General features: G+C 44.0%; 2 protein-coding genes across 2 annotated transcripts in view; both read left to right on the forward strand.

Moving 5' to 3' along the window:
• The first annotated feature begins 402 nt into the window (after positions 1–402).
• Positions 403–15141, forward strand: mycbp (MYC binding protein). Its single transcript, XM_063040928.1, has 5 exons — positions 403–480; positions 1220–1292; positions 7563–7611; positions 9859–9988; positions 15009–15141. Exons 1-5 carry the CDS (start codon positions 466–468, stop codon positions 15051–15053), a joined length of 312 nt encoding a protein of 103 aa, XP_062896998.1. The 5' UTR covers positions 403–465; the 3' UTR covers positions 15054–15141.
• Positions 15142–17772: 2631 nt separating this feature from the next.
• The window catches only part of rnf185 (ring finger protein 185), a 46424-nt gene continuing 40892 nt past the window's right edge, over positions 17773–23304 (forward strand). The window contains exons 1-2 of the mRNA XM_063040927.1: positions 17773–19876; positions 20364–20382. Coding sequence (XP_062896997.1) covers positions 19623–19876; positions 20364–20382 — 273 coding nt within the window. The 5' untranslated portion in view covers positions 17773–19622. The remainder of the gene's footprint in view (positions 19877–20363; positions 20383–23304) is intronic.

Genomic DNA, 23304 nt, shown 5'->3' on the forward strand with positions numbered 1-23304 from the left:
TGGGACTGTGTTGAACACTAGGACTGTTTGGGACAGTGGGATTGTATGGGACACCGGGATTGTGTTGGACTCCCGGACTGTACTGGGTCACTGGACTCTGTTGGACCCTTGGGGATTTACTGGGGCAGTGGGTCTGTGTTGGACAACGAGACGGCACTGGGTCACTGGGATTGTGTTACATACTGGGACTGTACTGCGTCACTCGGACTGTGTTGTTTCACTCAGATTATTGTGGACATCGAGACTGTACTGGTCACTGATACTGGACACCGAGACTGTACTGGGTCACTGGGACTTTGCTCGTTTTCCGTGACTGTGTTGGTCGACGGTCTGCTCCGATCGTGTTCCCGGGACTGTGTTGTGCTTTCTGCGCCTGCGTTGTTCCTCCGGTCGTCATGGAAACGTGGAGTCGCGATGCCGCGGGTGCGTCTTGGAACGCGGTGACGTTACCGGCAGAGGAGGAAGATGGCGCATTACCGGGTGAGGAGGCAGCGTTCGCGGCGGCACCGACGGGGACTCGGGCGACACCGGCAAAGGAAGGGATGGAGAGGGCTGAGGAGGGGTGTCAGGGGTAGGGGTGGGTGGGTGGGTGAGAGAGAGAGAGAGGAAGAGTGCTGAGGTATCGGTGGTGGGATTGAGGCAGACGGTTGGGGTGGGATAGAGGATTGGGGAGTGGTCAGGGGTAGGAGAGGGCAAGATAAGGAAGGGGCTGTGGGGAGGTGGAATGGAGGGGCAATGTGGAGATGTGGTGGGGCAGGGAACAAGCAGAAGGGTGATGGGGTAGAGTGTGGACGGCAGAAGAGGAAAGAAGGGAGAGGAGGAGTGGAGAGGGTATAGGGACAAGTGGAAGGGGAGGAGGAGAGTGGCTGAAGAAGAGTGCAGGGGTGAGGTGAGGACAGGAGGGAGTATGTGGCACTGTGTAAAGGAGATGACGGCAGAGAGTAGAGGGTGTGGTAGAGGCAGGAAATGGTAGGGGTGTAGAAGGCATTAGAAGGATGAGGGATGGGATAGAGGTTTAAAAGTTACAGAATGTAGAGATAGCATTGAAGAGAGAAAGGTGTGGAATAGATAAAGTGGAGGATATTTAAAGAGAAGTTAGGAGGTAGGTAATGTGATTGGTGAGGAGGTAGGTGCTGAAGGAAGGGGTTGGATGGCAGGGAGTGAAATGGTTGTGGGTGTAACTATATGTGAGATATGCATCCCTCATTATCATCACTAGGCTGGCGATTCTCGAAGAGAACAATTCCGAAGATATTTAGAAAAAAGCGGAGTGTTGGATGCACTTACTAAAGGTAAAAACTGAAGATAGTTTTAGATTGTCAGATATGTTGGTATGAGATGAAATTAACCAACATGAAATGGAAAATTGCCAGCAGGTGTTTTGTTGTTTTTCGTAATTCTCAGCAAGTGTGTATTGAATGGTCAAAACATGGCTTGCTCGAGTTTGAGGAAATGGAGATGAGTAATTTTTTAAATGGAGGGATTTTGGGTATGAATCTAATAGAAAAATAAAAACAATTTTGCATCTTTGTTAAAAGTCAAACACACAAATGTGGGTCTTGGAGACGGTGCTTTTGATGAATGTAGCAGAATTATTGGTGAGCCAGCTTCCTCACCCTTGTCACAGAGAGCTATTCCTTTTAATATCTGGTTGTGAAGAAGAGAGATATCTGCAAAGGTGTTCTTACTTTCTCATCAGCATCCAAGATTGACAATATTACACAGCAGTCTATTTAATATATTATTAAGAAGTGTTAACATGCACCCGTGTGGGCACGTGGCCAAGTGGTTAAGGCATTCGACTAGCGATCTGAAGGTCGTGAGTTCGAGCCCCAGCCAAGACAGCGTGTTGTGGCTTTGAGCAAGGCACTTAATCACACAGCACTCTGCGACGACACTGGTACCAAGCTGTATCGGCCCTAGTGCCCTTCCCTTGGACAACATTGGTGTCGTGGAGAGAGGAGACTTGCAGCATGGGCAACTGCCGGTCTTCCATACAACCTTGCCCAGGCTTGCGCCCTGGAGAGTGAAGACTTTCCAGGCGCTGATCCATGGTCTCGCAAGACTAACAGATGCCTTTATTTTAACACGCACCCAGGCCCCTTGTAACCTCTGAAGTCTGGAAGAGTCTGTGTTTCAGGATTTTGTGAAATTGCATTTGAAGCAGTTGCCCCTCCAATCTTGGCTGCATTTCAAGTGTGTAACACTATTGCAGCATCAGTTATAAGACTGACGTTTGATTGTCACCGTTGTCTAAGGAGTGTGTGTGTTCACCCAGTTACTATGTGGGTTTCCTAGAAGCTTTAGTTTCCCCCCACGTTCCAAAAATGTATAGTTAGAGCAGTGAGTCGTCATGCTGTGTGGGCACTGCAGGCATAGCCACACTTGCAGGCTGTACAGCACAATCCTCACTGATTTGATTTAATCCAAACGATGCATTTCACTGTATGGTTCAATGTACATGTGACAAATAAAGCTTTGAGTAATTCTGTATACTGTACAGAGGGATAATAAATCAGCCATGATGGAATGGCAGAGCAGATTTGAAGGGCTGAATGGCCTAATTCTGCTCTTATAGAACATAGCACAGAGCACATTACAGGCCTTCGACCCATTATGTTGTACCGACCATGTAACCTACTCTAGAAACTGCCGAGAATTTCCCTACCACAGAGTCCTCTATTTTTCTAAGCTCCATGTACCTGTCTGAGAGTCTCTTAAAAGACCCTATTGTACCCATCTCTACCACTGTCGCTGGCAGTGAATTCCACGCACTCACAACTCTGTGTAAAAGCAAAACTTACCCCTAACATCCCCTTGCTACCTTTATCCAAGCACTTTAAAACTATTCCCCCTCGTGTTAGCCATTTCAGCCCTGGAAAGAAAGCCTCAGGCTATCTACACAATCAATGCCTCTCATCTTCTTATACACCTCTATCAAGTCACCTCTCATCCTCCGTCGCTCCAAGGAGAAAAGGACAAGTTCACTCAACCTGTTCTCTTAAGGCACACTCTCCAATCGATGCAACATCCTTGTAAATCTCCTCTGCACTCTCTCTGTAGCATCCACATCCTTCCTGTAATGAGGTGACCAGAAATGAACACAGTACTCCGAGGGGGTTCAACTAAGGTCTAATATAGCTGTAACATTACCTCATGGCTCTTGAACTCAGTCCCACGGTTGATGAAGGCCAACACACTATACAACTTCTTAACAACACTGTCGGCCTGCACAGCAGCTTTGAGTGTCCTCTGGACACGAACTCCAACATCTCAGATCCTCCACATTGCTAAGAGTCTTACTATTAATATTATATTCTGTCTTTAAATTTGACCTACCAAAATGAACCACTTCACACTTATTTTGGTTGAACTCCATCTGCCAATTCTCAGCACAGTTCTGCATCCTGTCAATGTTGCACTGTAACCTCTGACACCCTCCAAACTATCCACAACACCCCCAACTTTTGTGTCATCAGCAAATTTACTAACCCATCCTTCCACTTCCTCGTCCAGGTCATTTATAAAAATCACAAAGAGCAGGGGTCCTAGAACAGATCTCTGCAGAACACCACTGGTCACTGACCTCCATGCAGAATATGAACCATCTACAACCACCCTTTGCTTTCTGTGGGCAAACCAATTCTGGATCTACAAAGCAAAGTCTCCTTGGATCCCATGCTTCCTTACTTTCTCAATGAGCCTTGCATGGGGAACCTTATCAAATGCCATACTGAAATCCATATACACTACATCCACTGCTCTACCTTCATCAATGTGTTTTGTTACATCCTCAAGGAATTCAATCAGGCTCATAAGGCACTACCTGCCCTTGACAAAGCCATGTTGACTATCCATAATCAGATATAGAACATAGAATAGTACAGCACATTACAGGCCCTTCAGCCCACAATGTTGTGCCGACCCTCAAACCCTGCCTCCCATATAACACCCCACCTTAAATTCCTCCGTATACCTGTCTAGTAGTCTCTTAAACTTCACTAGTGTATCTGCCTCCACCACTGACTCAGGCAGTGCATTCCACACACCAACCACTCTCTGAATAAAAAACCTTCCTCTAATATCCCCCTTGAACTTCCCACCCCTTACCTTAAAGCCATGTCCTCTTGTATAGAGCAGTGGTGCCCTGGGGAAGAGGCACTGGCTGTCCACTATCTATTCCTCTTAATATCTTGTACACCTCTGTCATGACTCCTCTCATCCTCCTCCTCTCCAAAGAGTAAAGCCCTAGCTCCCTTACTGTCTGATCATAATGCATACTTTCTAAACCAGGCAGCATCCTGGTAAATCTCCTCTGTACCCTTTCCAATGCTTCCACATCCTTCCTATAGTGAGGTGACCAGAACTGGACACAGTACTCCAAGACAGGTAGCATCTCTGGGAAGAGGTACAGTCGACATTTCAGGCCGAGACCCTTCATCAGAACTAACTGAAAGAAAAGCTAGTAAGGGATTTGAAAGTGGGAGGGGGAAGGGGAGATCGGAAATGATAGGAGAAGACAGGAGGGGGAGGGATGGAGCCAAGAGCTGGACAGTTGATTGGCAAAAGGGATATGAGGGGATCATGGGACAGGAGGCCTAGGGAGCCAAATTGAGAGGCTCGAAAATGAATCCTAAAGCCAACTGGAGTAAGTTGGCGACGGAGACACGTTCCAAGAAAGGATATATGGCTGTGATAGGGAATTTAAAAACGCAAACACGAGGAAATCTGCAAATGATGGAATTTCAAGCAACACACTTAGAAGTTGCTGGTGAACACAGCAGGAATTCACTACTGCGAAGCCTGTTCCGGTGATGCCTACACTGAAGAAGTTTAAATCTTCTCTTCGATGGGAGTTCAGTGAAACCATCTCTCACTGCTCCCCAGCTGTAATTTCTTTGGCTCTTCAACTTTTCGACCACACTTTGACTCAGACTCGCTATCACAGCCATATATCCTTTCTTGGAACGTGTCTCTGCCACCAACTTACTCCAGTTGGCTTTAGGATTCATTTTCGAGCCTCTCAATTTGGCTCCCTAGGCCTCCTGTCCCACGATCCCCTCATATCCCTTTTGCCAATCAATTGTCCAGCTCTTGACTCCATCCCTCCCCCTCCTGTCTTCTCCTATCATTTTGGATCTCCTCCTCCCCCTCCCACTTTCAAATCTCTTACTAGCTTTTCTTTCAGTTAGTCCTGACAAAGGGTCTCGGCCCAAAACATCAACTGTACCTCTTCCTAGAGATGCTGCCTGGCCTGCTGCGTTCACCAGCAACTTTTAAGTGTGTTAAACATAGAAAATAAATGCAGGAGTAGGCCATTTGGCCCTTCAAGCCTGCACCGCCATTCAGTATGATTATGGCTGATCATCCAACTCAGAACCCTGTACCAGCCTTCCCTCCATACCCCCTGATCCCTTTAGCCACAAGGGCCATATCTAACTCCCTCTTAAATATAGCCAATGAACTGGCCTCAACTTTTTCCTGTGGCAGAGAATTCCACAGATTCACCACTCTCTGTGTGAAGAAGTTTTTCCTAATCTCGGTCCTAAAAGGCTTCCCCTTTATCCTCAAACTGTGACCCCTCGTTCTAGACTTCCCCAACATCGGGAACAATCTTCCTGCATCTAGCCTGTCCAATCCCTTGAGGATTTTATACGTTTCAATAAGATCCCCCCTCAATCTTCTAAATTCCAACGAGTATCAGCCTAGTCGATCCAGTCTTTCATCATATGGAAGTCCTGCCATCCCAGGAATCAATCTCGTGAACCCTCTTTGTACTCCCTCTATGGCAAGGATGACTTTCCTCAGATTAGGGGACCAAAACTGCACACAATACTCCAGGTGTGGTCTCACCAAGGCCTTGTACAACTGCAGTAGTACCTCCCTACTCCTGTACTCGAATCCTCTTGCTATGAATGCCAGCATACCATTCGCCTTTTTCACCGCCTGCTGTACCTGCATGCCCACTTTTAATGACTGGTGTATAATGACACCCAGGTCTCGTTGCACCTCCCCTTTTCCTAATCAGCCACCATTCAGATAATAATCTGTTTTCCTGTTTTTGCCACCAAAGTGGATAACCTCACATTTATCCACATTAAATTGCATCTGCCATGAATTTGCCCACTCACCTAACCTATCCAAGTCACCCTGCATCCTCTTAGTATCCTCCTCACAGCTGAAATTTCAGCATCTGCAGATTTCCTCGTGTTTGCACAGTACTGCAAGTGTGGCCGAACCAGAGTTTCATAGAGCTGCATCATTACATCGCAACTCTTAAACTCTGTCCCTCGACTTATGAAAGCTAACACCGCATAAGCTTTCTTAAGTACCCTATCTACCTGTGAGGCAACTTTCAGGGATCTGTGGACATGTACCCGCTGATCCCTCTGCTCCTCCACACTTACCAAGTATCCTGCCCTATACTTTGTACTCTGCCTTGGAGTTTGTCCTTCCAAAGTGTACCACCTCACACTTCTCCGGGTTAAACTCCATCTGCCACTTCTCAGCCCACTTCTGCATCCTATCAATGTCTCTCTGCAATCTTCGACAATCTACACTATCTACAACACCACCAACCTTTGTGTCGTCTGCAAACTTGCCAACCCACCCTTCTACCCCCACATCCAGGCCGTTAATAAAAATCACGATAAGTAGAACAGATCCTTGTGGGACACCACTAGTCACAATCCTCCAATCCGAATGTACTCCCTCCACCACGACCCTCTGCCTTCTGCAGGCAAGCCAATTCTGAATCCACCTGGCCAAACTTCCTTGGATTCCATGCCTTCTAACTTCCTGAATAAGCCTACCGTGTGGAACCTTGTCAAGTGCCTTACTAAAATCCATGTAGATCACATCCACTACACTACCTGACACGATCTGCCCTTCACAAAGCCATGCTGACTGGCCCTGATCAGACCATGATTCTCTAAATGCCCGCAGATCCTATCTCTAAGAATCTTTTCCAACAGCTTTCCCACCACAGACGTAAGGCTCACTGGTCGTTAATTACCCGGACTATCCCTACTACCTTTTTTGAACAAGGGGACAACTTTTGCTTCCCTCCAATCCTCCATTCCCGTGGACGATGAGGACATAAAGATCCTAGCCAGAGGCTCAGCAATATCTTCCCCCGTCTCTCCAAGTGCTCATAAATCCTGCTTCTCAGGATCTTCAACAACTTGCCCACCACTGAAGTAAGACTCACTGGTCTATAATTTCCTGGGTTATTTCTACTCCCTTTCTTGAACAAGGGAACAACATTTGCAACCCTCCCCCCCCCACCCCCAATCCTGTGGTACATCTCCCATCCCTATTGATGATGCAAAAATCACCAGAGGCTCAGCAATCTCCTGCTTTGCCAGTCCTGGCGACTTATCTAATTTAATGCTTTTCAAAAGCTCCAGCACATCCTTTTTCTTAATGTCTATATTTCTTGTGTCTTATGATCTTATTTACTTTATTAGAAAAGAAATCAGTTCTTAGTGGTGTCATTTAATGTATTTGTTGCTTCAGCCTTTGAGCAAAATATACAAAATGGAATATGCTTTATTTTTCAGTGCTGGTTGCTCTCTACGAGGAGCCGGAGAAGCCTAATAATGCAATGGAGTATCCTTTATCCCAGACCTTTCAGGCAACATTAAGTAGAGTTTAACTACAAGCAGTGTTTGTTTGAATCCAGTTCCCTGTCCACAGTAATGGGGCTTTGTTTCCACTATCTTTAGAGAGAATTTGTGCTTTGCACCCTATCTGTTCTCTACATGAAGGGGCTGTCTGTCCATCTGTCCAAAGAATAAATCAAGGAAGGTAGTGCACCCGTGGCTGACAAGGGAAATTAGGGATAGTATCAATTCCATAGAAGAAGCATACAAATTAGCCAGAAAAAGTGCCTCACCTGAGGACTGGGAGAAATTCAGAGTTCAGCAGAGGAGGACAAAGGGCTTAATTAGGAAGGGGAAAAAAGATTATGAGAGAAAACTGGCAGGGAACATAAAAACTGATTGTAAAAGCTTTTATAGATACGTGAAAAGAAAAAGATTGGTTAAGACAAATATAGGTCCCCTGCAGACAGAAACAGGTGAATTGATTATGGCGAGCAAGAACATGGCAGACCAATTGAATAACTACTTTGGTTCTGTCTTCACTAAGGAGGACATAAATAATCTTCCAGAAATAGTAGGGGACAGAGGGTCCAGTGAGATGGAGGAACTGAGGGAAATACATGTTAGTAGGGAAGTGGTGTTCAGTAAATTGAAGGGATTAAAGGCAGATAAAATCCCAGGGCCAGTTGGTCTGCATCCCAGAGTGCTTAAGGAAGTAGCCCAAGAAATAGTGGATGCATTAGTGATAATTTTTCAAAACTCTTTAGATTCTGGACTAGTTCCTGAGGATTGGAGGGTGGCTAATGTAACCCCACTTTTTAAAAAATGGCAGGCAGTGACTAGTGGGGTACCGCAAGGCTCAGTGCTGGGACCCCAGTTGTTTACAATATATATTAATGACTTGGATGAGGGAATTAAATGCAGCATCTCCAAGTTTGCGGATGACACGAAGCTGGGCGGCAGTATTAGCTGTGAGGAGGATGCTAAGAGGATGCAGGGTGACTTGGATAGGTTAGGTGAGTGGGCAAATTCATGGCAGATGCAATTTAATGTGGATAAATGTGAGGTTATCCACTTTGGTGGCAAAAACAGGAAAACAGATTATTATCTGAATGGTGGCCGATTAGGAAAAGGCGAGGTGCAACGAGACCTGGGTGTCATTATACACCAGTCATTAAAAGTGGGCATGCAGGTACAGCAGATGGTGAAAAAGGCGAATGGTATGCTGGCATTCATAGCAAGAGGATTCGAGTACAGGAGCAGGGAGGTACTACTGCAGTTGTACAAGGCCTTGGTGAGACCACACCTGGAGTATTGTGTGCAGTTTTGGTCCCCTAATCTGAGGAAAGACATCCTTGCCATAGAGGGAGTACAAAGGAGGTTCACCAGATTGATTCCTGGGATGGCAGGACTTTCATATGATGAAAGACTGGATCGACTAGGCTGATACTCGTTGGAATTTAGAAGATTGAGGGGGGATCTTATTGAACCGTATAAAATCCTAAAGGGATTGGACAGGCTAGATGCAGGAAGATTGTTCCCGATGTTGGGGAAGTCCAGAACGAGGGGTCACAGTTTGAGGATAAAGGAGAAGCCTTTTAGGACCGAGATGAGGAAAAACTTCTTCACACAGAGAGTGGTGAATCTGTAGAATTCTCTGCCACAGGAAACAGTTGAGGCCAGTTCATTGGCTATATTTAAGAGGGAGTTAGATATGGCCCTTGTGGCTAAAGGGATTAAGGGATATGCAGGGAAGGCTGGTACAGGGTTCTGAGTTGGATGATCAGCCATGATCATACTGAATGGCGGTGCAGGCTCGAAGGGCCGAATGGCCTACTCCTGCACCTACTTTCTATCTCCTTTTTTCAAAAAAAAGAGCAATGTTTCCCTAATGCACTCCATGTACAAAGGGGTTTTCTCCTCAATCTCCTGCTTGTAGAAAAGGCGGTGATTTCCTTAATTTTGTCGTCTTGCTTATTGTGTTTTGATTTTTTTTATCTTCAGTTTTTCTCTTTTCCTATAATTCATGCAGGTGAACTGATTATGATTAGTAACGTACAGAGGCATTTTTACATTTTGTATACAGAATAAGTATATTTTCATATTCCATTAGTACTGACTTGCAGTATTAGATTAGCTCACTCATTAGGTTACTGAGTCTACCAAACGAGCAATTTCACACATCATGCAGGTGGGATGCTGTTACAGTTTCATTGTATTAATAGGTGCGTTGTGCATTTCCTTAACTTGTTAGTTTTTTGAAACAGCATTTAGGATCAGCAGGCCCCGAGACTGCAGACGTGGAAACACTGCGACTTGAAGTGACAGAACTGAGACAGAAATATGAGGCCCTACTGGAGGAGAATAAGGAATTAAAAGCCAAGGTAATACCTCTCATTATATGGCATCCCTTGAAATGATTCTGTATAATAATACGTCCACTTACCTTACCCCATTTCCTGAACATAGTTCAATACGTTTCCTTCCTTGTTGGACTGGAAATACAATGATTCTTAAAGATTGCCTGCCAATGTATTATTTCCTTCATTATCCTTAGGACAGTACTGGCTTTCTCCATCCATGGATGCTGCTTGACCCAGCGGGTTCCTCATACAGTTGCTGGTACTCCAGAGCAAAACATAAATGCTGGAGGATCTCAGTAGATCAGATGGCATCTCTGGAGAGGAATGAATAGTTGACTTTTCAGGTCGAGACTCTTCATCAGGACTGGGTTTCATCAGAGACCTAACAAAAGGTCCTGGACGGCAATGTTGACTGTTTATTCGTTTACATAGATGCTGTTTGACTTGCTGAGTTTCTCCTGCATTTTGTGTGTGTTCCTCTGAGTACCTCCAGCTTTTTGTGTGTAGCTCCAGATATACGGCAACTGTAGTCTCTTCTTTCTATTGTCATTTCTACCTGGGTAGAAATTGCAGGTAGAATAATGATATTCTGGCCTGCTTGGTCAGTTCCATGTTTAGCTAGAGCCTTGTCTCAATGCAGTACTGGATCATTGTCATATGAGAAGGACCTCTTCCCCTGCCAACCCTCCAGCCACATATTTATCCCTGTTTCTTTGCCAATTTTCACATGGTTTGGACCATAGTCTGGAGATAATTATCCTTGCTTTCAAATCTACCGCCTATTTCCTAAAGCATTTACACTAATACTCCTGACTGAAAATGAATTAAATCTCAGAACATCTGAGTATGAGGTCTCCGTTGGTCAGAGTTGACCATGAATATTGCATGCTAGCTGTCTAGATACACAAGCCTAGGTAATACAATATGGAGAGCAAGCTCCCCCTCTCCACGCAACTGATGAACCCAAAGGAACGGCAGAGACTGACACAGTTTGGTACCAGCAGTGTCGCAGGAGTTGCCAGTCGGCATTGAACACAATGTAGGACTGCCTTAGGGACTCCAGCTCTGGATGTTTCCCTCTGGGTTTACTTGCAAAACCTTCTCCATGAGTGGGTATAGCCACAAGGCAGCAGAGGTTTGAGATCAGAGTTTTCCTTCTCCTAGATGAGCTGCCAGCCATGGCTGATGAGCCCCATCTGCCCAAAGTGATTGGTTTTAAGGTGCCAGAAACCTGCTTATGCCTCTCCTGTCAGTAGAAACTGTTCTGCTGGGCTTAGTAGCTAAGCCACACATGAATTCTGGGAGCTAGACTTGGTTGTCAGAGGCTATTTGAGGTGCACACCATTGGGAGCATTTAATAGGTAGTGGGAGCTTGTCCCCATTACCACCCCCAACCAGCTATAACAACCTTGAGAATCAATCTCAAAACAATACATGCAATAACCACAATAAAATTATGAGTTTAATTCGCTGGAGGTATTTACTGTTGGTAAGGTCAGCACTGGTGCCTTTCTTGAATGCATTTGAGAAGGTAGAGGAATACTGCGCATGGAATTTGACAGTTTGATTTCAAAATACCTTTACAGTGACACAAATGTAATTTTAAATGAAGTACATAAGTCCCTTCATAACTGTATCTTTTACATCCTCTGTAACTTTCTCCAACCATGCAACCCTGCATATATACTGTAAAGACTATGGGAGATAGCAGGACATAGGGATGGTTGTGGACTGTTGCAAACAAGGGTTATTCCCTCCCCACCACCACCACCACCAGCAGTCTCTTTTCCTTCCTTCACTACAGTAAGTAATGTATAGGCCACACTGACTGCAGTAGCATATCGACAGCAAAGTTCCAAACATTCATTGCCTGGATGTCACCAAGAGGCAAATCAACAATGTGAATTAAATTTACATTTAAAGTTTTTAATAATTCTAAATACATACATTTATTAATTTAAACGATTCTAAATAAAACACAAATTTTTATTTAGTAATTTGTCAACGTTTGAAGAACATTTATTATTAAAGTATATATACTCTATACAACTCTGAAATTCATCTCTGAACAGGCAGCCACATAACAAAGAGTCACAAGAGAACCCACTTTAAAAAGAACAGTCAAACACGGTGTTTTTTTTTCCCTCTGCACATTTCAGAATCAGCTTCATTATCACCGGCATGTGACGTGAAATTTGTTAACTTAGCAGCAGTAGTTCAATGCAATACAATCGACCTTCACTAATCCAACTACCTGTAATCCAGTTCCTTCGATAATCCGGCACTGATTATGCTTAATGTGATCCTTCTGTAATTTGGCATTTTCACTCATCCAGCACTCCTCAGGTCCCAATGGTGCTGGATTAGTGAAGGTGACCTGTACATAATCTAGCAGAGAGATAAATAATAATAATAAATAAAATAAAGCATAATAAATAAACAAGTAAATCAATTATGTAACACACATAAAAGTTGCTGGTGAACACAGCAGGCCAGGCAGCATCTCTAGGAAGAGGTGCAGTCGACGTTTCAGGCCGAGACCCTTCGTCAGGACTAACTGAAGGAAGAGTGAGTAAGGGATTTGAAAGTTGGAGGGGGAGGGGGAGAAGATCCTGACGAAGGGTCTCAGCCTGAAATGTCGACTGCACCTCTTCCTAGAGATGCTGCCTGGCCTGCTGCGTTCACCAGCAACGTTTATGTGTGTTGCTTGAATTTCCAGCATCTGCAGAATTCCTGTTGTTTGCGTTTTTAAAAATCAATTACATATATTGAATAGATTTTTTTTAATGTGCAAAAACAGAAATGCTAAATATTTTTTTAAGAAGTGAAGTAGTGTCCAAGGGTTCAATGTCCATTTAGGAATCAGATGGCAGAGGGGAAGAAGTTGTTCCTGAATCGCTGAGTGTGTGCCTTCTACCTGATGGTAACAGCGAGAAAAGGGCATGCCCTGTGTGCTGGAGGTCCTTAATAATGGACCCTGCCTTTCTGAGACACCGCTCCCTAAAGATGTCCTGGGTACTTTGTAGGCTAGTGTCCAAGATGGAGCTGACTAGATTTACAACCCCCTGCAGCTTCTTTCAGTCCTGTGCAGTAGCCCCGCCATACCAGACAGTGTTGCAGCCTGTCAGAATGCTCTCCACGGTACAACTTATAGAAGTTTTTGACTATATTTGTTGACATGCCAAATCTCTTCAAACTCCTAATAAAGTACAGCCACTGTCTTGCCTTCTTTATAATTACATCGATATGTTGGGACCAGGTTAGATCCTCAGAGATCTTGACACCCAGGAACTTGAAGCTGCTCACTCTCTCCACTTCTGATCCTTCTGTGAGGATTGGTATGTGTGCCTTTGTCTTACCCTTCCTGAAGTCCACAATCAGCTCTTTCGTCTTACTGACGTTGAGTGCCAGGTTGTTGCTGCGGTACCACTCCACTAGTTGGCATATCTCACTCCTGTACGCCCTCTCATCACCACCTGAGATCCTACCAACAATGGTTGTATCATCAGCAAACTTATAGGTGGTATTTGAGCTATACCTAGCAACACAGTCAGGTATATACAGAGAGTAGAGCAGTGGGCTAAGCACACACCCCTGAGGTGTGCCATTGTTGATCGTCAGCAAGGAGTATATGTTATCACCAATCCACACAGTCTGTGGTCTTCTAGTTAGGAGGTCAAGGATCCAATTGCAGAGGGAGGTACAGAGGCCCAGGTTCTGCAACTTCTCAATCAGGATTATGGGAATGATGGTATTAAATGCTGAGCTATAGTTGACGACAGCATCCTGATATAGGTGTTTGTGTTGTCCAGGTGGTCCAAAGCCGTGTGGAGAGCCATTGAGATTGTGTCTGCTGTTGACCTTTGTGACGATAGACAAATTGCAATGGGTCCAGGTTCTTCTGAGGCAGGAGTTCAGTCTAGTCATAACCAACCTCTCAAAGTATTTCATCATTGTTGATGTGAGTGCTACCCAGCAATAGTCATTAAGGCAGCCCACATTATTCTTCTTAGGTACTGGTATAATTGTTGCCTTTTTTGAAGCAAGTGGGAACTTCTGCCCGTAGCAGTGAGAGGTTGAAAATGTCCTTGAATATTCCCGCTAGCTGGTTGGCACAGGTTTTCAGAGTCTTACCAGGTACTCCATCAGGACCTTCCGCCTTGTGAGGGTTCACTCTCTTTAAAGACATTCTAACATCGGCCTCTGAGACGGAGATCACAGGGTCATCAGGTGCAGCAGGGATCTTCACAGCTATAGTTGTGTTCTCCCTTTCAAAGCGTGCACAGAAAGCATTGAGTTCATCTGGTAGTGAAGCATTGCTGCCATTTATACTATTGGGTTTTGCTTTGTAGGAAGTCTTGTTGACCCTGCCAGAGTTGCCGTGCATCTGATATTGCCTCCAACTCATTCGAAATTGTCTCTTCACCCTTGAAATAGCCCTCTGCAAATCATACCTGGTTTTCTGGTACAGCCCTGGGTTGCCAGACTTGAATGCTATAGATCTAGCCTTCAGCCGACGACGTACCTCCTGGTTCATCCACGGCTTTTGGTTTGGGAATGTACAGTAAGTCTTTGTAGGCACACACTTATCCACACAGGTTTTAATGAAGTCGGTAACAACTGCAGCATACTCATCCAGATTCAAAGATGAATCCCTGACTACAGACCAGTCCACCGATTCAAAACAGGGTAGACGCTCCTGTGCTACCCTTTGCACATTTGGCGAGTGATGGTCTTTTATTTTATGGGTTCTCTTGTATTTCTTTGTTTTGTGACTCCTGTAAGGAGGTGAATCTCACAGTTGTATAATGTATGCATTCTTTGGTAATAAATGTACTTTGAACTTTGTGTTCTTTTTGTAGCATTATCTTATTTTACAGGGGATCTGGGGAGAGGTTTGGCTGACCTTAATCTATCTTACAAGGAGCATTGCAGAGAATCCAGGTTTATCACCGGATAACTGATAATATAGCTCTGTTGCAGAAATCAGCTGTGGAAATATTTGGCAATGCACTAATTAGTTTCATTTTGTTACCCACAGCTTGCACAGTTCGAGTCCCCCAAAGAGGAAGGGCAACCTGAATAAGTCAAATCTGTCTGTATCATTAGAAAATGGATGAAAGGAGTCTGAGAGAGCACCTGAAAAATTGTATTAAATTTGGAGCATTGATGTATACAGTGGATGGCAGCCAGTCTTTCAGGTTACACATAGCAAATATATCAGCACTTTCAGCTGACTCTTCTCAGTGATGCTTGTTGGCTTTTGTGAGCAGAATTTTGGTCTAAATGCAATAGTGGGACAAAATAAATTACAATTAACTTAAATGCACCATTAAACCCTACACAAGGAGTTTGATTCTGAAGTGACCGTTAAATGCAAGATAAATTTCACACACTTTCATGACTGCTTTAATCTTTATGTTTGGCAGTTTGTCACCAGACCGACAATAGAATAGCTTTCTCTTTGAGCAACTAAGTTTGTTGAACGGTGCTTTTGCAATCTAGAGGAAAGCTGTAATGAGCAGGTTAAGATGTTTAATTTGTTATGTTTCCTGTTAGATTGTGAACAGGGGAGTGGTGAACCAAAGCTGGTTACCAATTATTTGAAATAGCATTTGGCCAATAAATTCTGTTCAAAAACAAAACGAACAAGTATCACCATTGTCCCGGACTTCAAGGAAGTCAAATCTGAATACAATACTCATATTGGAAGATTTCTTGTTAATCAGCGGTCTGGATTAGAGTTTGCAGCTGGTGAATAGATGCCTTTGAGCAATGAGTCAAGAGTAGCCCATCAAGAACCACGTACAAACATTTGTCTTTATCTGAAGAAAACAAAACATTGGCTGATTTTACAGATTCTTCCACTATTTCTAGCTGTACAGGAGTCCAACTTTCCCTTTTGATATTTACTCATAAACTTTGCACATCATTGTTCTGTTTATCCTTAAACGTACAGCAGTGACCCAAAGGTAAGTTTTTGTTCCAAAATGACAGATGATGATTGGAAATAACAGCACAGAATGAGACCACCCTCTTTATATAACTGTGCTACCTCGTCATTTGGAATTGTCCAACTCAGCCACGCAGTCCTTTCTCCAATCGTTTCCTCTGGCTAGTTGGGTGGGTTACAGTGGTGCTGTCTGAAATTTCCAATAATAATTATTCAATCCCCCTATTTACAGATTGGATATATATTTCTATCTTAACTCTCTCAGCATTGTTTTTCTCTGCAATGTCTTTTGACTCTCAGATACATTTATTTTGCTGCCATGTCTTTTTTTCTTTGGGATTTGAATATTGCTGTAAAAGCCAGCATTTATTACCCACCATTAACTTTTAGACAGAACTATGGTTGGGACCATGGCCTGGACACAACTGCACTACAAAATATGATGGTATATCCTAGTAAGAAAATTTGGAAATCCTCTAATTAAATTTTATCTGTATTTGCCATACTTATCCAGAAATTTCTGAAGAAAACAATTTAAATGTGCATGCTTTCTAAGCAGTATCCACGTGGGGCACAGTGGGCCATTTAATAGTATCCAATAATATGATTACTTCAGTTAAAGTTGAATGACCACTTAAAAAGTCAATCAGCTAAAATATCACCAGCATGTGTTGTGAAGTTGTTAACTTTACAGCAGCAGTACAATGAAATACATGATAAACATAGAGAAAAAATTGACTTACAGTAAATGCGTCTTTTAAATAGTTAACCTAAAATAAATACTGCAGCAATAAAGTAGTGAGGTAGTGTTCATGGGTTCAATACCCATTTAGGAATCGGATGACGGGGGAAGAAGCTGTTCCTGAATTACTGAGAAGCCTTCAGGCTTCTGTACCTCCTACCTTTCAGTAACAATCAGAAGAGGGTATATCCTGGTTGGTGGGGGGTCCTTCTGAGGCACCACGCCTTGAAGGTATTTTGGATATTACAGAGGCTAGTACCCATGATGGAGATGACTAATCTTACAAGTTTCTGCAACTTACTTCAATCTTGGTCAGTATCTCTTCTCCCCCCACCACCCCCATACCAGCCGGTGAAGCGGCCAGTAAGAATGCTCTCCATGGTACATTTGTAGGAGTTTTCAAGTGTTTTAGTTGACAAACCAAATCTCCTCAAACTCCGAATGAAATATAGCTCCTGCCTTGTCTTCTTTATAGCTGTATCAGTATGTTAAATCCAGATTAGCTCCTCATAGATATTGACAACCAGGAACTTGAAACTACTCACTCTCTCCATTTCTGATCTCTCTATGAAGATTGGTATGTTTTTCCTCACCTTACCCTTCCTGAAGGCCACAATCAGCTCTTTGGTCTTGCTAACGTTGAGTGCAAGGTTGTTGCTATGACACCACCCAACTAACTGGTATATCTCACTCCTGCATCTCCTCTAGTCACCATCTGAAATTCTGCCAACAATAGTTGTATTTTTAGATGGCATTTGAGCTATGCCTTGCCACACAGTCGTGGGTGCAGAGGGAGTAGAACAGTGGGCTAAGCACACACCCCTGAGGTGCGCCAATGTTGATTGTCAGTGAGGTGGTAATGTTATTTCCAATCCACGTAGATTGTGGTCTGTCGGTTAGGAAGTCTAGGATCAAGTCGCAGAAGAAGATACAGAGGCCCAGGTTCTGTAGCTGTTCAATCAGAACTGTAGGAATAATGGTGTTAAATGCTGAGCTATAGTCAATAAACAGCATCCTGACTCAAGTACTTGCATTGTCCAGGTGATCCAAGGCCATGTGGAAAGCCATTGAGATCGTGTCTACTGTAGGTCTATAGTGGCAATAGGCTAATTGCAGTGGGTCCAGGTCCTTGCTGAGTTAAGTGTTGATTCCAGCCATGACCAGCCTCTCAAAGCATTTCATCATCGTAGATGTGAGTGCTACTGGATGACAGTCATTAAGGCAACTCTTGGACACTGGTATTATTGTTGCCCTTTTGAAATGGGGGAATTGAAAGTGCCTTTGAATACCCCTGCCAGTTGGTTGATGCAGGTTTTCAGAGCTTTACCAGGTACTCCATCAGGCCCTGCTGCCTTCCGAGGGTTAAACCTTCTGAAAGACAGCCTGACGGCGGCCTTGGAGACAGAGGTCACAGGGTCACTGAATGCTGCAGTGATCCTTGTAGCTGTGGTTCTATTCCCATTTTCAAAGCAAGCATAAAAGGCATTGAGCTCATCTGGTAGTGAAGCATCACTGCCATTCATGATGTTGGATTTGAAGTTCTTAGGATTATTAGTGGAAGTAAACAATTACCTAATTTGGGTGCAAGTGTAAAGCGTTAATAGTGTGTGAGAAACAGTATAGGTAAAAAGGAAGAAATTGTAGTTAATATTGTTTTGTATGTTAGCTATAAACAGGAAAAATTATCAGCAAAGACTTAGTCACATGAGCTACCAACACAAAACTGTTCTTTTACATCGCCACCCAAAATCAAAAGTTACTGAACAACTCAATTACCTAATTAAGTGATGCACTTATTTGGAGAATGGGCTGGATTGACAATCCAGGTTATTTTTGTTGACCATTTAGTCAAAAACACTGAAAATTGCTTGCTGTTTTCATTCCAATAGTGCTCCAATGTTGGAATTCAGTCATAGAGAGCTAATTGTCTGCCGTTTCCAGCAGTTACAATTGGAAATTGTATTTCTTGAGAAGTTGACAGATTTGTTGTCAACTCAAACTGAGTGGAATGGCAATGTCCTGACTAACCAGGGGCTGCATTTGTTAGATTTGTTCTAATTAAGTACAAATCTCTGCACATGGGAATTGCAAGCAGCTCACTGAGGCTATATACTGTGCACCATTTCTAAGTAAAGGTTTTGTTTGCTGAACCCCCTTACATTGTTTTGTTTATTGATTGGAGGTGTAGCTGAATATTGGCTATAAAAAAATGACTGTGTTCCAAGCACACTAAATTTGAAGAAACCACGTCTTTTTTTTTCCAGTTGACAACATTCCAGCCAAATCATGAGTTGAAGTATTTATTTCATGTGTGCACGAGACCGACGCCACAAAGCTGTGTATGCATCTGTTCTAGCAACTGCCAGTCCATGTCCAACCTGCAACCGCCTGTGTGCTTCGGCCTCCGAAGCCACATGCGTATCCAGATGACTGTACCACCACCATGAGTACATATCTTTTATTTTCTACCAACTATATCAATAGCTGTCAATTTAACATGAAAACTCCCCAACCCCTCCAAACAACTTAGTCTGCAATAGAGAGATCTATAATTGGCTGTTTGCTCTGACACGGAGAGCTTAGTTACCTGATAGCGTGGGAAGCAACTTTAGGGGAACCAATTCCTTGGGTGGGTACAAAATAGCATTAGTTGTAGTATTGGGAGGTTAACAGCCTTAACCCAGTGTCCGTATAAATATTTATTTTTAATAATACCAGGTACTGTACCTGTACAGTTCCTGCTATTTGCTGTGCACAAATTAGCTGCTCCCGTTCTTGCATATGAAAAAAATACAAGTTATGCATGCGATTTCCGTAGCGCAAATGGTTACTTGCTGTGATCTGCATTAAAACACAGTGGCCATGCGCGGTTAGCTGAATGTTTAAATGAAAAGGTGAATATCAGCTGTACCTGTGATGGGTCAGCTCCAACCCGGAACATTCCATCGGACCGTGTTCGCATGGGAAACGGACCTGGTTTCTCACCCGGAGTGGTAGCTAAGGTGCGGTCCGTTCCGGTGACGGGCCGGATGTCTGCGTGTTGTGCTGGTAGGGGGATGGCGAGTTCGGGCTCTGCGGCGCCTGGGGCGGACAGAGGTCCCGGCCCTGGTCGCTCCTCCGGAGAGAACGCTAGCCAAGACAGTACGTTCGAGTGCAACATCTGTCTGGACACGGCCAAGGACGCAGTGATCAGTCTCTGCGGTCACCTGTTTTGGTGAGGACTTGGGATGGGAATGGGGTAACTACGGGAGGATATATGGGGTGGATGGAGGACCTGTGGGATCCGCGGAGTAAGAGGATGGAGGGGAGGTACCTGTGGGGGTTTGGGTTGGAAGGGGGTCCTGTAGGATATGAGGAGGAGGAGGAGGAAGTGACAGGTATGGGTGGGGAGGTAATTAAGGGATGAGGGAAAGGATGGAGGTTAGATTTGGAAGGATAGCCAAATGGAAATGTACAGTGGGGGTTAAACTGTGCTGGCAAAATGAAGGAAGAGACATTAGGGGCTGTGGAGGTGGTGAAACGTGGATCGCGGGAACAGGTGTTTGGGAGCGGTTGGATGGCGGGCAGTGGAGAAATAAATTGGAGTGCATTGCTATCGGGGAAGAGTGATTATGGGATGTGCTAAAGAGGGTTATGATGCTGTTTCTAATATGCTAACTTACTATTTCTCTTTTATTGCTGAAACCCGTGAATATCTACAGCTGGCCTTGTTTACATCAGGTAAGTTTCTGTTACTTTAACTTTATTTGTTTTAATTTTAAAGATACAGCAAATGACAGGCTACTTACTACAAGTGAATTCAGATGTTAAAATCCATCCATTGGCTACTGAACTGAGACTTAAACTGAGACACCTAACAGTAGTAGTGAGGTTGGGGATGGCATTAAACAGGAAATTAGAAATGCGTGCAATAAAGGAACAGCAGTTATAATCGGTGACTTCGATCTATGTGAACCAAATTGGTAAGGGTGCTGAGGAAGAGAATTTCTTGGAATATATGCGGGATGGTTTTCTGAACCAACATGTCGAGGAACCAACTAGAGAGCAGGCCATTCTAGACTGAGTATTGAGCAATGAGGAAGGATTAATTAGCAATCTTGTCGTGAGAGGCCCTTTGAGTAAGAGTGACCATAATATGGTGGAATTCTTCATTAAGATGGAGAGTGACATAGTTAATTCAGAAACAAAGGTTCTGAACTTAGGGAAGGGGAACTTTGAAGGTATGAGACGGGAATTAGCTAAGTTAGACTGGCAAATGATACTTAAAGGGTTGACAGTGGATATGCAATGGCAAGCATTTAAAGGTTGCATGGATGAACTACAACAATTGTTCATCCCAGTTGGAAATAGAATAAACCAGGGAAGGTAATGCACCCATGGCTAACAAGGGAAATTAGGGATAGTATCAATTCCAAAGAAGAAACATACAAATTAGCCAGAAACAGCGGCACACCTGAGGACTGGGAGAAATTCAGAGTCTAGCAGAGGAGGACGAAGGGCTTAATTAGGAAAGGGAAAAAAGATTATGAGAGAAAACTGGCAGGGAACATAAAAACTGACTGGAAAAGCTTTTATAGATATCTGAAAAGAAAACGATTGGTTAAGACAAATGTAGGTCCCTTACAGTCAGAAACAGGTGAATTGATCATGGGGAACAAGGACATGGCAGACCAATTGAATAATTACTTTGGTTCTGTCGTCACTAAGGAGGACGTAAATAATCTTCCGGAAATAGTAGGAGACCGAGGGTCTAGTGAGATGGAGGAACTGAGGGAAATACATGTTAGTAGGAAAGTGGTGTTCAGTAAATTGAAGGGATTAAAGACAGATAAATCCCCAGGGCCAGATGGTCTGCATCCCAGAGTGCTTAAGGAAGTAGCCCAAGAAATAGTGGGTGCATTAGTGATAATTTTTTGAAACTCTTTAGATTCTGGGCTAGTTCCTGAGGATTGGAGGGTGGCTAATGTAACACCGCTTTTTAGAAAAAGAGGGAGAGAGAAACCGGGGAATTATAGACAGGTTAGCCTAACATCGGTGGTAGGGAAAATGCTAGAGTCAGTTATCAAAGATGTGATAACAGCACATTTGGAAAGCGGTGAAATCATCAGACAAAGTCAGCATGGATTTGTGAAAGGAAAATCATGTCTGACGAATCTCATAGAATTTTTTGAGGATGTAACTAGTAGAGTGGATAGGGGAGAACCAGTGGATGTGGTATGTTTGGATTTTCAAAAGGCTTTTGACAAGGTCCCACACAGGAGATTAGTGTGCAAACTTAAAGCACACAGTATTGGGGGTATGGTATTGATGTGGTTAGAGAATTGGTTGGCAGACAGGAAGCAAAGAGTGGGAATAAACGGGACCTTTTCAGAATGGTAGGCAGTGACTAGTGGGGTACCGCAAGGCTCAGTGCTGAGACCCCAGTTGTTTACAATATATATTAATGACTTAGACGAGGGAATTAAATGCAGCATCTCCAAGTTTGCGGATGACACGAAGCTGGGTGGCAGTGTTAGCTGTGAGGAGGATGCTAAGAGGATGCAGGGTGACTTGGATAGATTAGGTGAGTGGGCAAATTCATGGCAGATGCAATTTAATGTGGATAAATGTGAGGTTATCCACCTAGGTAGCAAAAACAGGAAAACAGATTATTATCTGAATGGTGGCCAATTAGGAAAAGGGGAGGTGCAATTATACACCAGTCATTGAAAGTGGGCATGCAGGTACAGCAGGGGGTGAAAAAGGCGAATGGTATTGTAAGGGGGTTTCTTCTTTTTATGTCACTGCACAGTCTAATTAAAATGGCTTCTTTGTTATGTTAACTGCTAAGAAAGTCCTCCCGCTAGCAGTTGTTTTGGATTATCTATTGATAAGAAGATGAATGAACCAATTGGGATAGTTGTTATGCTTTGGTGTGTCTGTAAGATATTGTTTGTGTGGGGTTTTAGGGGAGAAGGTGGGAGAGAGAGAGAGAGAGAGACAGAGGATGGACCAGGTGCTGTGAGTCCACTAACGGGGTCAGACCCCGAGCGGGGCGTTCGGCGAGAAGAGGAGACGGACTTGTGTGGAGCTTCTGGTCGACCACCGTTGTTGGTCCCAGGCGACCAGTCGAGGTGGTCCGAGGGTGAAGAAGAAGGGTCCTGAGCTCCAACTGTTTGTGCACGTAGAGATTGAACTTTGATAAGTGTGGCGCCTTTGATTTTCCTTTTATATTTTATTCTCTATTAATTATATAGTTCCAGTAATATCTATAAACTATAAATCATTTAATCGTATCTGGTGTATTGTCTGTTATTTGGGCGGGGTGGGGTACATCACACAGCATCCACACAAACTAATTACCCAGTTTGCTGGGGCCGAGGGCTGTTTCCCTAGACTACAGCGAGCCGAGCGATCCTGAGACTGGCCGGGGGGCTACATTGTGGGGGCTCATCCGGGATTGGATCTACTGGTGTGCTGTGTGGTTCCCAGTATGAATCAGTAATGTGTGTCTCTGTGGGTTATTTGCTGGTTATTGCTGCATCCGTGGTGGCTGAGGTCTTTGTTCGAGTTCAGACTAGCGTTGATGAGTTGGAGGTGGAACTCGGTGCTGTCCATGCTGTTGGAAGAGAGAGGAAAGAGTGGTCTAATTTGGAAGTAGTG

The sequence above is a fragment of the Mobula hypostoma genome, chromosome 2 (genome assembly GCF_963921235.1).
Source record: "Mobula hypostoma chromosome 2, sMobHyp1.1, whole genome shotgun sequence".
NCBI classification, from domain to species: domain Eukaryota; kingdom Metazoa; phylum Chordata; class Chondrichthyes; order Myliobatiformes; family Myliobatidae; genus Mobula; species Mobula hypostoma.

Coding starts and splice junctions, on each gene's coding strand:
- mycbp (XM_063040928.1), top strand. Junction 1,293..7,562: donor GTTGGATGCACTTACTAAAG/GTAAAAACTGAA, acceptor TTTATTTTTCAG/TGCTGGTTGCTCTCTACGAG. Junction 9,989..15,008: donor ATAAGGAATTAAAAGCCAAG/GTAATACCTCTC, acceptor TGTTACCCACAG/CTTGCACAGTTCGAGTCCCC.